At 30.8% G+C, this 22,535-nt stretch overlaps 1 protein-coding gene and 1 non-coding gene across 8 annotated transcripts in view; both read right to left on the bottom strand.

Moving 5' to 3' along the window:
* The window catches only part of LOC146529461 (uncharacterized), a 32,420-nt gene extending 25,405 nt beyond the window's left edge, over positions 1–7,015 (bottom strand). For all 7 annotated transcript variants that reach the window (XM_085202179.1, XM_085202173.1, XM_085202178.1 and 4 more), the window contains exon 1: positions 6,804–7,015. In XM_085202179.1, the coding sequence (XP_085058305.1) occupies positions 6,804–6,806 (3 nt within the window). In that variant the 5' untranslated portion in view covers positions 6,807–7,015. The remainder of the gene's footprint in view (positions 1–6,803) is intronic.
* Positions 7,016–21,831: 14,816 nt separating this feature from the next.
* Positions 21,832–21,915, bottom strand: TRNAL-CAG (transfer RNA leucine (anticodon CAG)). The gene has a single exon. It is a non-coding gene; the product is annotated as a tRNA-Leu (tRNA).
* Between the last annotated feature and the right edge of the window lie 620 nt (positions 21,916–22,535).

Raw genomic sequence — 22,535 nt, 5'->3', positions numbered from 1 at the left:
GATTATTGTTCGTTCGATTTTCATTTGATATTTAAAATAATATCGTTTCTTCTACGTCGTTTGACAAAGCTCGATTATTCTTAACCCTAGGTCTGGTCTAGGTATTAGAAAATGGTAGGTAGTACGTAAGAATTAAATAAAATAAGGAATTGTAGTATGATATCAGTGAAAATGCTAGTACAAACTATAAAAAAATATTCTTTTTCTTATATATTTGGTATACAAAGTGTATTTTTAGTAAGTGTATAAATCTAATAAATTAATTACTTTTAAAAGTGACAATGCTAAAACAATGGACGTTTATGATTTTCTTATATGGTATATACAAGTAAATAAGTATGTAGTTAAAAATGTTATAAGAATTTTGGTAGCAAGTATGAAAGCGTTTATAGTATTTAAAAATAACTCGAGACCGTTTCTACGTCGCACTCGAAATGTTTAATGCATAATTTGCGTCAGCTCTGACAAAATAATGTAATTTATGACGTTTGTAATTTATAATACCTTTTCTATTCATTTTCATTAAAATTAATTTATTCCTATTTACAAAATATTATGGTTGACAATGTTTAAGTTTGTAAGTTTCTTCTTTGTATAATTAAAGTTAATCATATTTTGCATACAAAGACTTTATTTATTTGACACAATCAATTTGTGGCCATAGCGAGACCGTCATGGCACAGTGGCACTGTATCTAAGGTTGTGAATTCAATTCTCGTTCAAATGTATGACAATATTAAATCAGCTTCAATAAATGGGCTGAAACTTTAGATTTCAATGTACAAATATTGTCTTTAAAATTAATATTATATCACAAAAATGATTGAGATAAGAAAATAAATATTAGTATAGTACAAGCGGGCGAAGCCGCGAGCGTGTCGCTAGTATCTTATGAAATAAATACATGTGGCCAAAATTAAGTAAAATAAAAAGCAATAACAGCGAAATTTATTTATTATTTGGTTTGCGTGCCTAAAGTATACCGTAACGTACGATGTAAGTTAAACCAAAGTAACATTTATTGCTGAAGTAAAGTAATAATATAGGGGTATGTGAGACCAGTGACCAATTTTATAAGATTATTCAAGTAGCCCATAAATTGTGGGAGTTTCGTGAGATAAATGTACGAATAACGTTGTAGTAATATAATATTGTACTTCAAATATATAATATACTAAGGGTGGGGTTACCCTATGTAACGTTTTTCTGACATTTCTACCCTCTGCCCTCATCAGCGATAATGATTAAATACATATGTAGATAGCTTTAAGTATACAGCAGGCACCAGAAGAAACCTGTCACTGTGTCAACTTGCCCAAGCTTCACCCAATTTCGAGACGATACGCGGAACTCAACGCCGCTCCTTTTCTTCTTAGAACCAGGAAATGAAAATATTTAATTATCCTAAGAGGGAATCGAACCCACAACCGTCGCGTTTACTATCCAAACGCAACTGCGCCATGACAGCCTCAAATTTATGTATACCCGTGAGAAAATCAACATGCCATAGCGAAAACTTTGATACAAAGACGACAAACCACAAAATGCTTACCCTTCAAATATTAATTTTTGTTATAGAAATTTATTATAATTTTTGACGAAATCTTGTGAATTTTAAATGTAAAAATAGAGCTAATTTCTATATTCTATCTGTATTTTTTATTATCTTTAGGCATTCTTTACCCAATGATAAATACGTGACTTGTTTAAAAATGTTAACAGATAACTAATGAAATGAATTAACACTGTCTGAACGTAATGGAAAATGTAAAAGTCTTAGATTCTAAGAGGTTAATCTATTAGTTATATTAATATTAATATTTAGTTTCGGTAGACGAGATATTTTTAATATAAGCGTTTCTTACGAATTAGGAAGTTAAAAATTTCAAAATTTTCAACGTCTATTGCGATATATGCAGATAAAAAAAATCGAAAAGTTTCGAGTCAGAATCACTCACTAAGGGTTTCATACAAATTCGGTTTCAGCTTATTACTTTCGTTCTTGAGAAAACGCTTCATACGGACTAACAGACAGATAGACAGACAGTGTAGGTTCTATTTTATATATTTCGCTTTCTCCGTTTACTCTACAAAATTTCTTAGATAAAAAATAAAATAATGAGTATTGTAATACTTGTATGTGCATGTAGCGTTAAATTGAACGAAATTATCATGGTCGGGTTAAACCCATTTCTAGTGTCGTCGAGATACTAAATTCGCGTGCACTGACCACTTTTAGTAAGGGTGTTTATTTAAAATTATTTGGAAAAAATGGCAAGTTGTTAGAAAATTTAACAAAGACGTTTTTAAATTGATATTATTTTAAAATAAAAAAAAATGTTTTACGCTGTATCCCGCACATAGAATTGTACGCAGAGGAAACCTGGAAACACTCTATTCTTCCAAATAGCTAGTTTACAATATAAACAATTATTTTATAGCGAAATCGTATTATAACTTATATTATTTTCGCCGCCACATAATCCCCGCTTATTCGACATTATTATAAGTCGGCGTGCCGCAGAAATAATCCGCATTGTATAAAACACAAACAAACACACGGCAAAAGCTTATAGGATTTGCGCGCCTATTCAGCTTCGTTCTTGTATGATAAGAGGGCGTTCTTTGTTATATTTACTTAGATTAATGGTCAGGGCTAACTTACTAAATTATGTTGCGAGTGACGTGAAAATCATTAATTTTTTTCGACATGGGGTGAAATTGGTGAATACGTTAAATAGGTATATAAATATAAAAAATAGGAAGATTATTTATATCCTTTTTTTTAAATTAATTTTGATTGAATTGAACACATTGATACTAAATCTAAACGTAATAGTAATACAATCCACTAGTGATTGATATAATTTAAGAAAATCAAATAAATTACTAGCACTCAAATTATATTAAAACTGTTTTTAATTTATTTTGTATATAATACAAAAACATGCAAAAATTAAGGTTTCATATATTATATAACTTTTACAGAAATAATGTCGGCCGATCAAATGTCACTTCATTGGAAACTATCGATTTGCCTTTGTGAATAAGTTATTGTAAAACTTTAATAGACACTTATGTCTACACGTTGTGTCTGTACTTTTAACTTTTGGAACGACTTTTTATAACAAATGAGTTATATACAAAACAACAAACCCGACTGCATAAACTAATTAAATCAGTAATACTCGCGCCATCAAGAAAAATCCATCGACGTATCATTTATCAAAATCGGTTCATTAGGTTAACAAATACGATGGAACCAAGAAACAGACATACATACTAAAAATCACTATAATATATTTTCATAAAATTTAGGAGTAATAAAATTTTAATTTGCATAAGATTTTGAAGATAATTTATAATAATCTAGCTGTCATATGGCTTCATTTCTGTGGCAAGTACATATATGTCATGACAAACTTCATGTATTTGAAAGGAGTCTGTTCGCAGATACAGCAGATACAGTAAGATACAAATATAATATTTACCAATACAAAAATCTCAATTCGATCATGCAATTTTTAAGATACACTGTTCTGTTTAATATTTGTATAGTTTTAGCACGGTTAATTATAAATACAATATAATAAATAAAAAAGGAAGTAAATAAAAATGGCAAAATTGTAGGATTTTAACTGGTAAATCTGAGTCTTGTCTAAATTTAAAAGAAAATACTATACATCACACAGTATGTGAGTAGGCGACGCGACAAGACGTAGCGGTAACAAGCCAATCGCAAATTCGTAGAACCTAGTGCTACGTTACTAAGCAATATTTTCCCATCACAAGTTTATTATAAGTTATAGACATAAAGATAATTAATATGTGTACATGGATAACGAGTATACAGATTTTACGTGCATATCGACAAAAACGGCTTCATTTATAAGCATATAAGTATAAAAATATCTAATAGTAGTGTAAGATATCTCTTATAATTTTACTCAGATAACTATCATTTTGTCAAGTTTCTTTTGTTATCTATCGACAGCGTCTCTGTTTACTTGAGACGTTTATAATAGCCTTATAATTCCATATTATATTGTGGTTGTAATATGATACTATAATATTCGCTGATCGTTCGCAATTTCGTTATAACAGCGGCTTGAGGAGAAAAGTCGGTGACAGGAAAATTAGATTTTTTATGTGATATACGACTTAGGTACAACAACCTGGAAGAGGTATATCATTTTTTTCCATGAAAAGTGTTTAGTGTAAAAAACTTAATTAAATAATTTGGCTTACAGTACTAATATACATAATTTCCTTTGCCTTTCCCGTGGTGTGCGGGATTCTGCGTGAAGCTAAAAAATGCACAATGTCAAATCATTGTTAGAGTATATGAAAAATTATTATTTATTTTCAATACCTAACCTCAAACCTCTTTGCAATAATAATTTTACGATTTTAATAAGATTTTTTGAAATAAACGCTGTATCCTGTAGGGCGAGGAAATGAAAATAATTCGATCCCCTGAATGGAACAAACCCACAATCATCACGTTTACAATCACACTGTGCCACCATTTTTATTATATTGTGAAAAGGACATATAAAAGTCGAATATAAAGCAGAAGAATTGTCTGTGGCATTTGTATGCCTCATTTATTCCGTTGTAATGTACGAACTAAAATGGTGTGACGAATTGAACGGTGACCGTAGGCTATATTTTGGTTGGCTGCAATAAGATTTTTAAGTATACATACCTACCTCCATGAATTTAAAATGTGACACTTTGTTTACTACACATTTTTTTACATTCACATATTTTACGTATTTTCCAACACAAGGAGAAAAAATCTTACTAAATCACTCATTTCTTTTAGAATAATAGACACAACTCTCTCCTTTTCAACTTACAGATGAATTGTATTTATAGTACAGCGAAGGCTTTACTTAGTTTGATTAGAAAAGGAAAGATAGAAGTGCTGTAAATACAGGCAATTGGAATATATGTAGGTCATCAGCAGATTTCTCTAAATTCCTTTTAAGTAATGGAATATAAATAGCCTGTTGTTTTCATAGAAAATACATGTGCTAAGCCTTTGCTTCGAAAATGATAGTTTCCGCCTCCCAATAAATAACATCATGGATTAAGAGGCCTTATCCACAGATAAGGCTTCATAGCAAGATTATAAAAACGATAGTAATGGATGGCTATGAAATGAATGATATTAAAATGTCATTTCATGTTAGTTTTCATACATTTATTCAATTATCATTAAATATTTACAAAATAACTTTAATTTCTTTAGCTTCTAGTTTTATCCCGCATATAATGTTAGGACACTCTTACCCGTTTTCCGAGCCCGCTCGATTTCCACATTGCATATCAAGTGGAGAATCTCAAGGCCGCGTTTTGTCTTGTTACCAGAGCGAGAAAATGAAAGCAATTATAGTAGAGTAAGAAGTAATTCCTTCCCCCCCTTACAGTCACGTGCTGTGCCGTTGCGCTTTACTTCCTTATATATTTACCACAATAAACATGTGAGGATGTATGAGTATACACTTCAGTATCGCTCTTTCCTTCATAAATGGTAAAATTTTGATACTCTTATAAATTTTCATAGTATCGTAAAAGCTTTAACGATTTCAGTTATTTGTGGTATTATAGTATCTACTTACTATACATAAATGCATTGAAGTAAAAATATATCTCATAACAAAACAACTGTAGTACGAGAGGACGTAATAGCCTTTTTTTGTATAGTGTCAGTGCGTTCTCTACTTGTTGTCCGATTGGCAAGACATTATGAGACAGGTGGCAAAATTCAACGCCAATTGGGACGTTTGTTGACTATATCTTTTTCTTCATTTACTTTTTCGCATATAAAAGTGCTACTCTACATTTCGAGATATGCGTTGTGAGTGGCGAAACTCAACGCAATGTTTTGAAATTACTTCATAGTATTAGAACGGAACGTTAGATAAAAATGAAACTCAAATATAATATTTCTACAGAGTATGATTTTCCTTTAAAAATATTAAATATAAGATATATCGTAAATAAATAAAAAATATTTATGACGACAATAACTTCGTTTCCAAATAGAGTCTGGCTTATCAAACTTGCTCTACGATGTTCGTATTGGCTTAATTAAAATTCTGGGAAACTTTCAAGTGGTTTATAATTAATAGTTGGATTAATTTGGTATCGACATATGTATGTAAATATGTTCAATGCCAAATAAATTAGCTTATTTGATGTAGACTTCAATTATATAATTAAATTTCCTTCGAGAGCCTCATACAAGAAGCCGTGGCCGCAGCCAAACCGCAGGGGCACAAACGTGCGAGTGTAATCGCGACTGTTGGTGGGTTCGATTCCTACTCGAGGGAAGGGTAAAGTTCCACCACTCAGTGGGGAAAGGAAGTGTCTGATCAGTAGGTTCCCAAGTTTCCTCTGCATACCCTGCCATGTCAGCGTAATGCCGCAAAAAAATATTACGCTCTGGTACACAAAGAGCGGTGTCGAGTTCCACAATGCAACGCGAAATGTCTGGAAAATAGGGTGGAAAGAGGGGAACGGAGTTTCTGAACACGAGGTTCCTTATGACTATCCCGCCATATGAAAAAAAGCGTGAAGATGGAAAATATATCATAATATTTATGTATTTTATAGCATTCGCATGTCAATCTCTCTAAGGTACAAATTAATTCCTATTAACCGGTAACGGAACGTTTTTAAGCGTTATAAAAAATTAAAATTTCTGTAATTTTTATTGTTTCACTAATTATTATAATAAACAAAAAAAATATTATTCTGATCATCTTGCGTTTAACAATATACAAATACATTACCATCAATCACAAAATTCACTAAAACACAAAACAAATAACAATTGACACTTTCACACATTCATTTATCCATTTATCCACATTTTTATTTTCCCGCCATTTTTGACAGCACATGAAAATATATGTTTTTAATGAAACCCAAAGACAATCATATTTTTTTATTTACGTACGAGTTTAGGCTTAAGACACGTCGCGTGCGTCCGCACCGCAGACGATCGCACTATTACTGACTACTGGGTGAGCAGTGAACTGGTCACTGTATCGCCGATGTCGATCTTGATTAACGGTTGCGAGGTCAGGGTTTAAGGCTTAAAACCTTCTAATTAGGCTTAGGTGATATTTTTAGATAGAAATGTTTTTGATTATTTAATAATAACATAGTTTAAAATCATATAAATATGGGTACTTAACTTTTACTTTATTTTAATTTATTTATAATTTACTACATATATGTAGGAATATGTATATAATAGAATTAAACAAAAAATGCAAGTAATATATTCATATGTTATTTATATAAATAATACTTTTTGGTAGACTAATAATCTTATCGAACCGCAAATAACGGCATAAAAGCTCGACTTAAGCTTCTTATGTCTTAGCATATTTATCACATAACAGAAATTTTTAAATAACTTTTGTAGAGTTAACGCTTTAGCCTTGTCCGAGCTCCAGTTATCGCTGATATCTTCGTATTTTTTATTTCCTATGTCAAGTTAAGTCGATTTTATATGTTTCGCAAAGTTACTTGTTAATATACCTACTGTAGTAAAGAAACATTTCTTCATTAATTAAAATATGAAGAATTCGGTCATCGACATAAAGTCAATTTAAGCAATAAAAACTCTCTACATGCATAATATATCTTGAATATATAGACAAATGTAAGTAGTAATTTTTTTCAGTTCAGTTCTCATTCATTTATGGAGTATTTTTTTTAAATCTCTTCAACTGGCTTGGCCACGAAGTCATCGTGGTGCAGCGTCACTGCGTAAGCGCAGTGGTTTTGGGTTCGACTGAATCAAAAATTTTAATTTCGTCGATCTAATAACAATACAAATCGGGGCGGTCATTTCCGCAACTTAACTCGCAATGTCTCGAAAATTGACAGGAAAATGAACAGGAAAGAGACAGGAAAATAATTTAACACTTAGGTTTTCTTTGCCTAGCTTGCTATGCAGGACAAAGATTGAAATTACTTTCTTGTCAACTGACTCAAAAACAAAAAGAACTGTATATTTATTGAGAGTCTTATACAAAATTAGATCGTCAGGGTCGGATTTAAAATAATGTAGTTGAACAAAAGTGATATTTTTGGTTCATTTGCGTCATTGTGATAATGCATGCGATTGTATTTTTAACAAATATTGTCGCTGGATATAAGTTTTCTGGTGGTTTTAGAACTGTCACTGTGATATATGAAGAATTGGAATTACATTTTGCAATATTGTTTTGAGATTAAAAATTTTAACTGATAGTAAAGTATTAAAATATTAATGAATCAATAAAAAAATATCATAAAGTATGATAATATAAATACACTCTTTATATAATTATGTAGAAGATCTATTTAAAATGTCTAAAACATACTTCCTACAATTTACTACCTTGCTACTTACTCGCTTCACATTTTTCTCCTACAGCGGGATACGTAAAGAGAATTTTATGACAAGACGCTCTGTTTTTGCCCAAACACGAGACATCGTGTGGCGAAACTCAACGCCGCGTCGCGTCGCATAAAAATAAATTAAAAAACCACTCCCCCAAATGGAAATTGAAACCACAGATAATATGGCTACATAAAAATCTAATGAAAGGATATTTGTTCGATCAATTTAAAAGCTCGCCGAAGCGGCAACGCCACCTGTATTATCTTGTTACCGGCACTATCTATCAAGAGATCGAGTCACGTACCTCCCCCCCAGCTTCTTTGTCTGTGGTTTCGCCTCTTGAGATTGTTTTGTGAATTTGAAAAGGAAATTTGCACAGTCGTTTCCTTATTTGGTATGATAATTCTGTAAATTAAAAAGGTATTTTTTTAAAATTTATTTCTTTATTATTATATGTGGAAAAAATATATTATTGAAAATAAAAGGTAAGGAGGTACATGTATTTTTTGCAGAGATTTCTACTTAATGTAGGGCAGGCAATATGGCATCTAATGATAAGCCCCTATGTTTTCAACTTCAAACTTTTTTTATAACCAGACTACGAAACGAGTTTAATTAAATACAAAAAAATATATATTTATAAATATATCCGTAGTACGTTTTCACAACAAGGAAAGGCGTTATACCGTTTCAAATTATAAAATAAATTACTGCTCGCTAACTATTTCAAGAAAATATTTTTAATAAGTTCACCATATATTCCAAAGGAACAGAAATATGGAGTACATAGCAAGTGCGAACCGTTTCTCTGAACGTGAACGGTTTTAATGTGCTCGTTTGAATGCATTTTTTTTATATAAATGCAGTAGCAATTATAAATTATATTGCTGGTAGGATATACCGAGGTAACCTCTAGTAAAGGCACCCCGTTTCCCCCGCACTGTCTCTCTTTGTTTTCTCTTTGTTCGGGAATACCATAGAAAGATAGAGATTTATTTTTTTAAACATTTTAGGATTAAATACGACAATATTTACGAGTTAAATTAAATAAATATTAATATAGTACAAGCAAGAGAATCCGCGGAAGAGCCCCTAACATGTATAATACGATTCAGACTAATTTGCAATGCAAAACCATGTATGGCTCCTTCTATACGCTTCGTTCGCTTTTCTTCTCACCTTAAAATATAATTAAGCCATGTATACAATTAAATTTTCTTATATTAAAATTTTAAAAAACCCAATGCCTACGTTCACATACTATAAATATAATTTTAATTATTTATAAAGTGCGCTAACATTACCCAATATTACCTTTTTTTAAATAAATGTCATAACATTCAAAAGAAATCTATTTTTCCTGAAATAATATATAAAGATTTTTTAGAAACACAAAATAGTTTTTTTTAATTACAAATAGTTATTTTTGTTCTTCATCTTATCTTACTTGGAAATCGACTTCACTTCTAATATATATTTCGCGATACTCAAGAGATTTCTAGGTAACGTATTAGAAGAGCTTTATACATATTGCCCGGCTATTCCACTTGTATGTACATTTTATATGGGGTTTATCGCAGTTTATGTTCAATGTACATACAAATATATAGATAGATCTGATAGATGAATAGGCATACTGGAAAACGATAATAATTAATGGCTGTGGAAAATAATTTCCTTCGCAAAAATGGATATGTATAAATTTACTTTCTCTATTATCTCTTTTCGGTTGTGCAAAGACAAAGTGCGGCGTTGGGTTTCGCAGAGCGAACGCGAACATAAAGCAGAGAATAATATGCCCCAACACTCTGTCTACCTTCCCATATTTCTTTATCGCGTATGCTATACACGTTTTTACGCGCTTTTATACAATTTGGAACACTTGTCAGAAAGTGCTGTTCTAAATGCTCTATGTAAATGGGACATGAACATTTAAAAGAAGAAATTTAATCTCCTATATAAGAATTTTCCTAAAAAAGTTTTCCGCGGTTTTCGTAAAGAAGTTTATTATTTTAAATAATAAATAAAACTTCATGTTGGATAGTCCTAGACATAGACGAAAGCTGTAAGTTATATTAATTGACGTTATTAATTTTGACGTAACCCAATGTATCTGGAACCAGCGCTAAACAACCTAGCTTTACATCATCACCAGAGCTTTACCACTTGAATATTTTATTTCCTCCAGGGGGCCTCGAACCCACAACCCAACAACTATGGGAGCCGTCCTAAATATATATTTATTATTTACAGTGGCACAGTTGTGCCCCTGTCCCACGCCTGGCCTCAATCTAAGAATATTTATAATAGAAATCACTTTTGATATAACATGAATGCAAATATTATCAAAAGTAAGTCGCGTAACCTTCACCTATCACTTTTAGTAGGTATTCTGCTTACCGCGACTCTAAAATGAAACTTATGAAAATAGATCCATTTACTTTTACAGCCTTTACTGTAATATTTTTTTTTTATTTGTGTGGTTTGGAAAGCCAGCTCTGGGTTTGATTCCCACTCGAGGAAGTGAAAAATATAATTTCGTCGCTTTGGTAACCAGACAAAGAGCAGCGTTGGGTTCTGTATAAAGAAATCAAATAAATAAATAATATATTGTTGTTAATCATAAAGTAAATAAATACATTTTGAAATAATAGGTTTTTGAAATGCGCAACAAAAGATAAGCTTAATGCTAGCTTTGCATGTTTTGTGGTTCGCGTATTATATTTATCATAAGAATTATAAATTCGTCATAGAATAATGAATCATTGTGTATGAGAATTATGAACAATGTGGCACATTATGTATGGTTGTATATTTAGCTAGTGTTACGCTCGCGGCTTCGTCTGCGTGGACTAGAATAAAAAGCCGTACTTCGTTACTTTCCGTTTTGGCGGGAAAACGTACAAAATTATGAATACAACATGCCATTACAAAATCAGAGATTTGTATCTTGCGGAATAAGAATAGCGGAATGTAGGTAACGGAACTCAAATTTTATTTAGTAAGTTGGTCACCGTATTCTTTAAAATGATTACAAAATTTATTTTATAAACTGACCATTTAAAATAAGCTTTTGCCGCAAAAAGCTCAGATAGAAGAAAATAGGTAAGTCGATTAAAATGTTGATAGTAAACTATACTATAAATAAAACTTCTTCCTAGCCAAAACGCCGGAGTTCCGTTCAAATATACTTGACTATTTATAACACTAACACCTTTTAAACAGACCAGACAGTTCTCTTACGAAAATGTAGTATATATTTAACCCTCAAACTAAATATATTTTCGATCTTTAATTAGTGTCATTAGAGCTTGAGAGAAGATAGGTAAAACATAATGATACCATAGAGGCCACCGTGGCCAGTGGGACAGCTTCTAACTGTAGTTATAGGTTCTCTATTTGGGGGAATAAATAATTTTTATTACTTCGTTCTTTAACAAATAATGTCTTGAATTCAGACAGACAATGAAAACAGAATATATTGACACTATTTTCTCTGTCTGCGTTATGTGGGACGAGCGTCAAGTTAAAAAAAATAATAATACTACCATATTGTATCTCGAAAGTATTTAAATGACATTTAAAATTATTTACATTCCGTCAGTGCTTATAAGTTGTGCTACTAAATCTCTAAATTAGTTTTTAATGCAATTACCACTTAGACGAAAACATTTTTAAGTCCGTTAAAAGAAAACTACTTACTAAATTTTCCATTTATGACTCTATTATTTTAAAAAGGCCATTATAAACTCTACAATATTGTAATACAAAAAAACTCAGCTTTTATTTATCATTTATACAATACTTTGCTACAGTATTCCGTGGGGAGAAAACAAGTTAATATAATTTGAGAGTCTTTTGTGCTAGTTGCCTTATTTATTTTGCTCTGTCATTAACTATAGCTGAATCATGTTTAATATGCGTGCTTAAAATGTTAAACATCGATTAAAAAATATATAATATTCTTTATTACACTATGTACAATCTTAAAATTGTTATTTTAAATTATTTTCTCATTTTAACTTTAAACAAATCCCAACACATAAATATTTCAAATATAAGTAATAATTTTTATGACAAAAATGTTCAAATGAACCCATTCCAATTCCTATGCGATATGGTTATCCTTTAAGTGGCTCTAATATTAATTTTCCAAACATATATAATATAGAATTTAACAGAAGATATTCGTTAAGGCACTCGTTACCAATGCTACATCTAAGCGCTACCTAATTTGAGTGCCTTTTGTGGTAGTTCGGCTAACCACGTCCCTAATGATTGTGGATCGAAATCCAGTTCAAGGGCGGAATTAATAGGCCGCAGTCGCTTCGTTTCCTTTTCCTTCTTGAAAATCCTTTTTTTTCTTATTAACGATGTCTAATATATAAAAATAATAATTGGGTTATTATATTTTTTTTATTCAATGTTGTTTTTGTATAGTCTTTTCATATTTTAGTATTTCTTTATATAATAGTTTTACACAAATAATTTTAAATACTCTTAATAGGTTAATAATATAACTGATTACTTCTCAATAATTACTTTAGTCTTAAGAAGAAAGTAGCCTTTTGATGCATATATGAGTTTTCTAGCAAGCGTTTTTGATGTCTCATGAGAAAGGTCAGTTGCAGAGCTTAACCCCGCAACTCCTGATTATATATAAAAAAATGTGAATAACAGAACTCAACGCCTCATTGGGAAGGAATGGGGATCTAAGTGACAAACATCGTATGTCATCCACTAAACTAAGATAGACTTTAACATGGTGTAATAATGTTCCTGTAAAATTTTAGCTTAGAAGAAGCTAACTCACGATCGTGATTACATACGAGTGAAAACCAAAAATGATATATAACGAGGAAAGGCTAAGTGTTTGTACGTTTATTTTATATATATAGAAATTAGATATATGCTTAACATATTTTATTCAGACCTCGCAATGTCTATATAAGAAGAATTTTATTATGTTTACTTTATATTTTGGGTCTCAAGAATTTTTTTTTTCCATAATTGCAGTTCATTTACTTTTTTTATAAATAGTTCGCGAGGCATAAGCTAATCTTTGCATTTGTGTGAGTGACCATTTATTGTAGAACGTAAAATGAACACTTACACTAATACAAAATTCAGCTTACACCTCACGGACTGTAGCTGTATTTTGATTAAAGTTCTATTTTTTTAATGAACCTTATTTATTTAAAAAAAGACGAAAAGAGCCTTTGCTTAAAGATAAAAAATTTAAAAAACAAAGTAGAAATTATAACACCACATGTATTACGTGCGATCGTAATACAAGTGGTATTATAATTTAAAGTACGACAAATAATATATATATATATTATTTCAGCACTATTATAATAAATAATCCAGATTTACATAATAACAAAAATCACATGTATTTTATTAAAGTGTTTCCGTCAACAGATTTGAGAGGAGAGGCTAAGCGGGATATTTAAGCCAAGGACAATATTAGCATGTCAATATAGTTTGTATTCATACTCTCGAGAAAGTAAGCTTATTTTTTTATTTTTTTTTGAATTGTTTTCTTAAATAGGTAATAACTAAAAGAGTTTCTAATGAGTATCTGCACAAGTATTTATATTCTCACATAAAACATAAAAGCAATACTAGTTTAACTTGAAATAGAAAAGATAAATGTAACTCTTTACAAGATTTATTTTTAAAAGACGAATAGAACTTGTGAACTAATGGTTGTTGATCGTCGTTAGGTCAAACATCACTCTTGCTGGAGTACTTTGATTTTTCACGAGAAAAGATTTTTAACCAATTTTAAAAGAAGGAAGATTTTCACAGTGTCATTTCTTTTCGCTTCATAATTTATCCCTTGCCGCACAACTCCACGCTACGTAAAGGGAACCACTGAGTCGTGTTACCAGAGCAAATATATAGTGAAAATAACTCAATCTCTCGAGCGGGAATCGAACACACTATCGTCGTATTTGCAGCGAGTTTTTTAGCTTCACGATGTATCCAGCATATAGTAGGGTAGGTAGAGCTTAGGGTTAGACACTCCGTTCTCCACTTTACCCGGAGGCATTCCGTTTTGAGTGGCGCTACTCAACGCAAAGAAGTTGGAAAAGAATTAATACTTTTGACCTGTACCGTAATTTTGTACCACTTTATTGCTAAGAACCAAAGTACTCAGACCATACTAAACCAATCTAAAATATACTAAAAGACTAATAAAATTCATTTTAGTAATTCGGACCAGCGCTCCAACAAAAACTTTTATTGTAACTACTAAAGTATTTTATGAATCAATAAAAAAAAAACTAAAACTGAAATGTGAAGCTTATGAGAACATAAAAAACCAATATGCGACTAGTTTTAAACATATTTGTGATTTATTTAGAAGGAGAAGCGGCCAAGATTATTCTGGTGCCGTTTAACACGAATATTTCGTACGGAATGGTCACTGACAACATTTTGGCTACGACTGTCTTCATTTAGTTGTGAAAATAATATTGAAACCGTTGTAGCGCTGACGCATAAAGTCCGATTACAAGATCGTCGGTAATAAATTCGATTCCCAGTCGGGGCAACGAATTGTTTTTAATTCCTCCGTCCGGTAATAATAAGGGCAGGGTTTTGGTTTTGGTTCGGTTCGGAAAATTAAATTTAATTAAAACTACACTTTAATAAGTCTATTCTAAAAGTGAAAATTAACTGACTACGTCTTGTCTGTTGGTTTTCTAGGCGTAACGTGTTAAACCACATTCTGACATCCACTGACACGTGGTTTCACTATTAGATTGCGAAAATAACACGTAATTGATAATTTAATTGGATTTACTATATTTCTCACTTTGAATTATTATGACAGACCGGTGTGTGTTTTGGCATAGGATCGGTGTTCTAATTTTGAATTTGAATAAATATCTGAATAATAATTATTTTTTGTTCAATTTTATTTGTTTATTGTATGCAATTCTTAACATTAGTAAAAATTAAAGGTAGTACCTTAAATATTTTTTAATAAGGTAAATTAAAACATAATTTAATATCATAAATACATCACATTTAATAATAAAGCGAAAAGGTCTAGAAAATTATATTTTCCTAAGCGAGTGAAAGAATTTATTTTATGTTTAGAACAGCTTGAGCGCAGACATTCGTTTTAACGTCAACGTTATTGTAGCTATAATAATTTTTCTATATTAATTTTTCCCGCCAATTTAATTGCATAGTAAATGACTTTTCTTTTAGCTTCGCTTCACAATTTTGAAGACCTGGTGAGTTGAGTGGTGGAACCCAACGACGAGCTAAAATTTCATCACCCGAATGGAAAGCGAACGATCGCGTTTACAACAGACGCTATCTGTACCTAACTCCGTATTGCTTTTTTTTGGTGCGTAACTTCTTTATAGTTAGAGTTCTGTCGATACTCATTTTAACTTACCAATATAATAAAAAAATATATATATTAATGAGTGGTGGTGTAGGACTGATCATAAGCGCGACAAGCTGTGGGCTCGATTCCCACCCGAGGAATATAAATATTTGATGACTAAATATTTCGTCGTTCTGGTAACACAGTAAAGTACAATTCAACGACTAAACTGACAATATCTCCAGAAATCGGTATAATTACATGAGTAATTATACATATATCGTACATAAGTATATATTAAGATCCTACTACTTGCGGGATGTATAAAAAAATGAGGCTATCTATTATTGCATAGCGGACGGAGTCTCGGTCTTGATATCAAAGCGAAGATATAAAATTAATTAATACCCCCCAAGAAAGACTTAACTTAGAATTGAACAAAAATTAATATTTTTATATATGCCACGACATAATAACATATTTTATTAATAGAAACTTAAACCAGGTAGTTACCAGCGATCGCTCCACTCCGACAACTCTAGTTTGCAGTGGAACTCGAAACAATAAAGTGAGCTCAAATTTTATTTGTTTCAAGAACTATGTAGGTACTTGTCGTTGACGAACATTGAAAATATATCTAGTTGGGTATTTTTGTTTTGCAGCGGTTATTACGTTATATTGAATTTTATTCTATTTATTAAAGCATTTATTTATTATTTATTAATTTATTTATTGAGGGAAGTCGCTGACTCCTAATTTAAGATTAATATTAATTACGTATTATTTACATGGTTTAATTTTAATTACGAGAGGAACAAGATATTGTTTGAAATCGGATTTCCGTACCCAAAATTCAATGTTATATAATACAATAGAATAAATTCAGGTTATTATTTTATAATTATTTTTATTCTAATTTATTATGATTATATTCTGATTATTGTAATAATATCGTCATCTTCTTTGGAAGCGTTATTGTATATGTTATGTACGTACATACTATGAACATTTGTATATGAAAGCTTTTTGGTGGTTAAAAATTTAAAATTGCTAAGCCGATTAAAACAAATTTGTTCATAGGTAACTTTAAGGTAGGTAACTTTAACGTTAAACATACGATATAAATTTTGGCCTATATGTAGTTTTAGTTTTTAAGCATATTTTTGAAAAATACCTTACTTATATAATTTGATTGCATTTTACTTAAATTAAGATCTTTAAGTAAAATATTAAGAATTATTATAAAAAACATCGTTATAAAATATCATAGACATCATTTTGTTATAATATATTCATGTGACTCCATTGTGTTTTTTTTAAGCAAACTGAAATTTAAGTTTAGCTTTATATTTTTTGTAGTTTTACGGTGTATCGTACTTAAAGTAGAGTAGGTAGAGGGAACCTAATGTCAAAACACTCCGATCCCTAATTTCTGTCCATTTATTAGACATTGCGTTTTGAATTAACTTAACGCCGCACTTTATTATGTTACCAGAGCGAGAAAATAAAAATAATTCATCACCCGAGCGGGAATCGAAGCCACAAACAACTCTTATATTTATGCAACTTTGACGGATGTACTCTCTTTGACTGTTTAATAGTTATTACGACAGTACAATAGTTACGGCATGAAATATGAGTTACTAATATGAATATTTAACTAGCATTTTTACATAAAAATTAAATTAAATATTTTGCATTCAAAATGAATTCAACACAATTTCAAAAAAGGTAAAAAATATTTACATTCATTTCTAGAAAAGAAAATTTAAATCACACTCATATGTCGAAATTTTGTATTAACTGCATAAATATGCAGTAAAATTATATTGCTAGCAATAAAATTTGATTTGAGTGCAGTAAAATAAGTTGCACTTTCCGAAGACTATCTTTATATAGAAAATGTCTTGATCATTTGGAAGTCTGGAATCAAGTACTCAGTTATCTTACGTTCAATTCTCTTTATTAGTTCATACATATAGATAAAGAAGTTTTTTTTATCTTTCTGGTATATTTTCTTGGAGATTCATAAGTACCTACGTCTTGTCTTCCAACAGTAAGAAAATTATAGTAGCTTAAATTGAATCATTCCTACAAGTAGAGATTGATCCTTTTCCAACCATTGCATGTATATTCAAACACAAACTCACTAAACTACAAAATTACGTTGAGAATTTTATTCCCCCTACTTACTCTGCTACTCTGCTAAAAAAGCCCTTATGTAACAATAAGAAAATTTCCTGAAACTAGGCAAATAACCATAACAATAATAGAAAGAATCACAAGGATAGAAGAATAGAAGAAGTATCGGCTGAGCAAGAGCTCTCAGGTTCAAAAGCATCCGTACTCCACAGACAGGCGCACTCAGAGACGTCAATTGACATTACTTTATGTGAAATTAGTCCAAACGTATTTTGTTCGGCTTAATATTAATTAGACGCTAATTAGCATCTTAGAGTGCAGTTAATATACCGTAAATTAAATTATACCAGGGTATGTTATTTTAACAGAATAATTAGAAATATTTCACAGCGTCTGAAAACGCGACGGCTGTGGGTTCGATTCTCAACAGCGGCTCGGCGTTAAGTTCTGCAACTCAGCACGCAATATCTATAAAAATAGCCAAATAATATGCAATATGCTGGACAAAAAAATCTTTCTTATTTAAAAGGGACTAGAAGTAAACGACATTTATATAAGTATACAAAGGACAAATTACAACATATATTAAAGTAGTCCTACAAAAGACAAAGCTCTCTAATGAGAAGTTTTTCAGGCGTGCTGAAACCTTTACATATATCAAAAGAACGTGTATTTTCTCGTAAAAAGGATATTTCTTATTGAATTGTAGAAAATAAAGCGTACTTTATACATATATATTTAAATTAATAATTAATTTTTAGTAAAAATTATAATTAATTAAAAACCTGCGTTTTCGTTATTAATTCATCTTTACCTACTTTGTCTAAACGGGAGTTATATAGAAAAAACTATAACGATGCGACCCTTTAATGTAGAAAGGGTCGCATAACATTTATCAGTTTCTTTCACCTTTTACAGACAGAGAATCACAGAGAAAGACGGAGAAATCTAGCGTCAAAATTGACCATCCTGATTTTTCATTTCGTCTCCTTTTCTCACACTCATCTGGAATGGAAAAAATTTATTCAAATGATGGCAACCTCAGGATGCAGCTTTTATTTTACAGGCAACCATATGTTACAATGTATCGAAAAAAAACTTTAATTTGATTTATTATTCATTTAAAAATACGTAATTGCAAATAATAGTAAAAAAACACATTTTAATGTGAACTTTAAGTAAGCGACATCTGTAAGGAAACTTTAAATTATTATTCAAAGGTTTCAATCTGAGCTTTTGTTCTTGTGTAATACTACAAGCGCCATCTTTGGCTGCTTTTCGAAACTTTGCAAAATTTACAGAACAGCTTTCAATTTCAACCGTAGCTGGCGCTGTATGAAACAATGAGGATTAAGAATAAAATAATATTAGTTTTGTTTCCTGTATTAAAAATGTAATTACATAAATTTTATCAAAGGATGATTCTACGCTAGCACGTAGTAGTATATGTATGTAAGGTAAATAGGTTATAAATAATAAATCTTGAATTTATTAAATTTCCAGCTACCCATTATATCTCCGTTCTGTAAACTTGTATTCCTGGCCTGACTGACTGTTGCGGATTCGAGAATTCAAATTATAAAAAAAATTCAAGCTTTGGTAACAAGATAGAACGTAGAGTTGAATTCCGCCACTCAAAACATAATATCCAGAAAATTTGGCGGTAAATGAGGAAAGAAATGTCTCAACACTGATTCCTTCTGCCTGCCCTACTATGGGAGAAAAAGCTTAAAGCTGTTTACCTCCAAAATGTACTAAGTATTTAAATATACTCAACCTTTATATTTAAAGAACCAAATAATATAACAAAACAATAAATATAGTGTCATTCCTTATACAAATGGTATCGGAAACGGTGTCAAAGCTATCTAAAAGTAAATCTAGTTCTCGAAATAGTAAAACACAAATATCCAAGATGACACACCTGTGCCCGCCACTACCGACCGAAGTGAAATGTATTATTTATTTTAGTACCAACGCTATAGCAAATCGAATTTACTATAGCATAGTCTGATATTGAAAGTGTAAAAATCTGAAATGTTTCTATAAAAATATGGAGACGTTTTACCGGATTTATTCGGAGAAAATTTAAAATGGTGTTAATCCAAATATAGAAATAGCTGATATTAAATATAAATCCACTTAATTAATTTTGCGGCTCCGCTTATTCGGTCAAATATATGTAAGAGATGAATAGAGAAAGATGAGAGAGAAGAAATTCAACACGAGAAAAAAATTGAACCAATTGTTTCTGAGATAGTTGCGTTTAACCTAAAATAGAATAACTCTTCAGCTATAATAGAAAAGCCACCAAAACGACTGACGCTTGAAATCCCGTGAAACATTACAGCGTTAGGAAATGATCTGACACGGAAGTGAAAGGTGTACGAGATTTCTACGGCACGATGCAAACGAAGCCTATTCATACGTATAAGCGATAATAATAAATAATATATTACAATAGAATACAACAATATTTAAAATTTCCAGCTTGAAAAAAAATATCAACTTAAATATCAACTAAAAATATAAACTTATCGGTCAACGGTTTTTATTTTCGGAGGAATTCTATAAATCAAACTGTAAGCATGTTTTTTAACTTGCGTGACACAATAATCATAATGAGTTTAGTTTATTTTGAGTTATTGAATGTACCTACGTACCGTTTTATTTACGTTTACGCTAGCACGTAGGCGTTAACGTAAACGTATCAAGAACTAAGATAATATTCAAATATATGCATGTAAGTACATTTTCGGTTCATAGACTAGACTATACTCATAAGTATGTGTATGTATGATAAAATAATTCCATCAATCGTTATCAATTTGTTTTCACATTGTGGGTAATTTATCATTGAAGAGTAAATAATAATAGAAAAGATAAAAATGGGTAGCGTGAGTTCGTAACAATACACATACAATATTATTAAATATTTATTTATATTTCCTTTTTTCGCTCTGGTGCCGAGCAAAGCGCGGCGTTGAGTTCTGCCACTCAATAGGCAATGTCTGCAGAATTTGGCAGAAAGTGGGGAACGGAGTATTTTATCACTAGGTTCCCTCTACCTACCTTGCTTTGTGCTGTATACAGCGTGAAGTAGAGTTTTTTGATTTATGTATTTTTATAAACTTATTCCTTTTTAAGCTTCTCCTATCTGTTATTTATAGGTTAGGCAAAGAGCACGGTGTTCTGAAACACAATTGATATTATTATATTTTATCAAAATATTTTTTACGGTGTCGAAATACGTACCAATACCTTTTTTTTAAGTAAATGTAGGATATTTTTTTTAGGAAATCATGGGGTAGATATGAGTAAATGGTTTGAATTCGATATCTCAAAGCGTTCCTGAGATAAAGGCTCTTGACAGACAGACAGATAGAAAGACTGACAACAGAATGATCCTATAAGGATTCCTTTTTCCCTTAAAAGTTACCCTAAAAGATAAAGTAAATGTTAGAGTATTAATTGCGCTTTGTGTAGGTGCAATTAATTAAAAAATCAGTTATAAAACAAAACGGCAGAAGTCTTTTGTTGCGTTGTAAAAATTAAAAAAGTAAATATAAAAATAATAAAATTTAGATTCATGCGCATTAAGCACGCAATGCGTTCACAAAAGAATTCTATTTCCTGTGTACTTACTATTTAATTGTTATAATTTTAATTACTACTTAAATTAGCATATTTAATGAAAAATACATTATTAATTTTTAATTTGTTGTTTTTTTATTTAAATGTTTCATTATTTTATATATTATGCTTTTTATTATGTGAATCTTAATAATTATAATTGAATTGTATAAAGAGACTTCAATAACATACCAAATACGATTTGTGGCAACTAAAAACCAAAAAAAAGAATAAGATATACTTTTTTTATTTTAAAGAAGAATAAAGTGTATAAAAAAGCAAATAAAAATAATCTTGTCAGAAGTGGGATTCGAACCCACGCCCACAGAAGTGGACTGCGACCTGAACGCAGCGCCTTAGACCGCTCGGCCATCCTGACATGGACACATCATCTCAAAATAGTAATCAATCACTAGCTCTATCATGATTCTTATTAAATACATGTACCTTTCATCTATTTGCGAGATAGTCAGAAATAAATTCCTCTATTTTTCTCTGTTTCTCTTTGTATGTTACTATAGAGAGTATGGCTAATATATTACGGGATTATTTGGCTGGCATTATAGAGTTTGCTGCAATCTATTCCACATTTCAACAAAATAATAAATTTGAAATATAATTTATGAAAATGTAATCGTTAAGGAAACCTTTTCCGTTAATTCTCCTACATTAAAATAATTTACTTACATCACGACATCATCATTAATCACTTATATTACCAGGGGCTAATCATGGCGCAGGGGCACAAGTGTGTGACTATAAACGCGATAGGTTGTGGGTTCGATTTCCACTCGAGTAAATGAAACATTTAATATTTTAATTTCTTTGCTCTGGTGTCAAGGCACGGCGCGGCGTTGAGTTCCTACAGCAGGATACAGCGTGAAGCTAAAAGAAAATTTAAATTACCTGTACAGCAGATAACACAAATTATTGCTTGTACTTTATATATACACTTTTCATAAACATTGTTAAATGTTATTATTAATTACTTTACAAAAT

This window comes from Heliconius melpomene, chromosome 18 (assembly GCF_056956725.1).
Source record: "Heliconius melpomene rosina isolate 202511_hmr_F chromosome 18, ASM5695672v1, whole genome shotgun sequence".
Taxonomy (NCBI): Eukaryota; Metazoa; Arthropoda; class Insecta; order Lepidoptera; family Nymphalidae; genus Heliconius; species Heliconius melpomene.
Note: the sequence above shows the minus strand (reverse complement) of the source record. Positions and strands in the feature narration are given on the sequence as shown.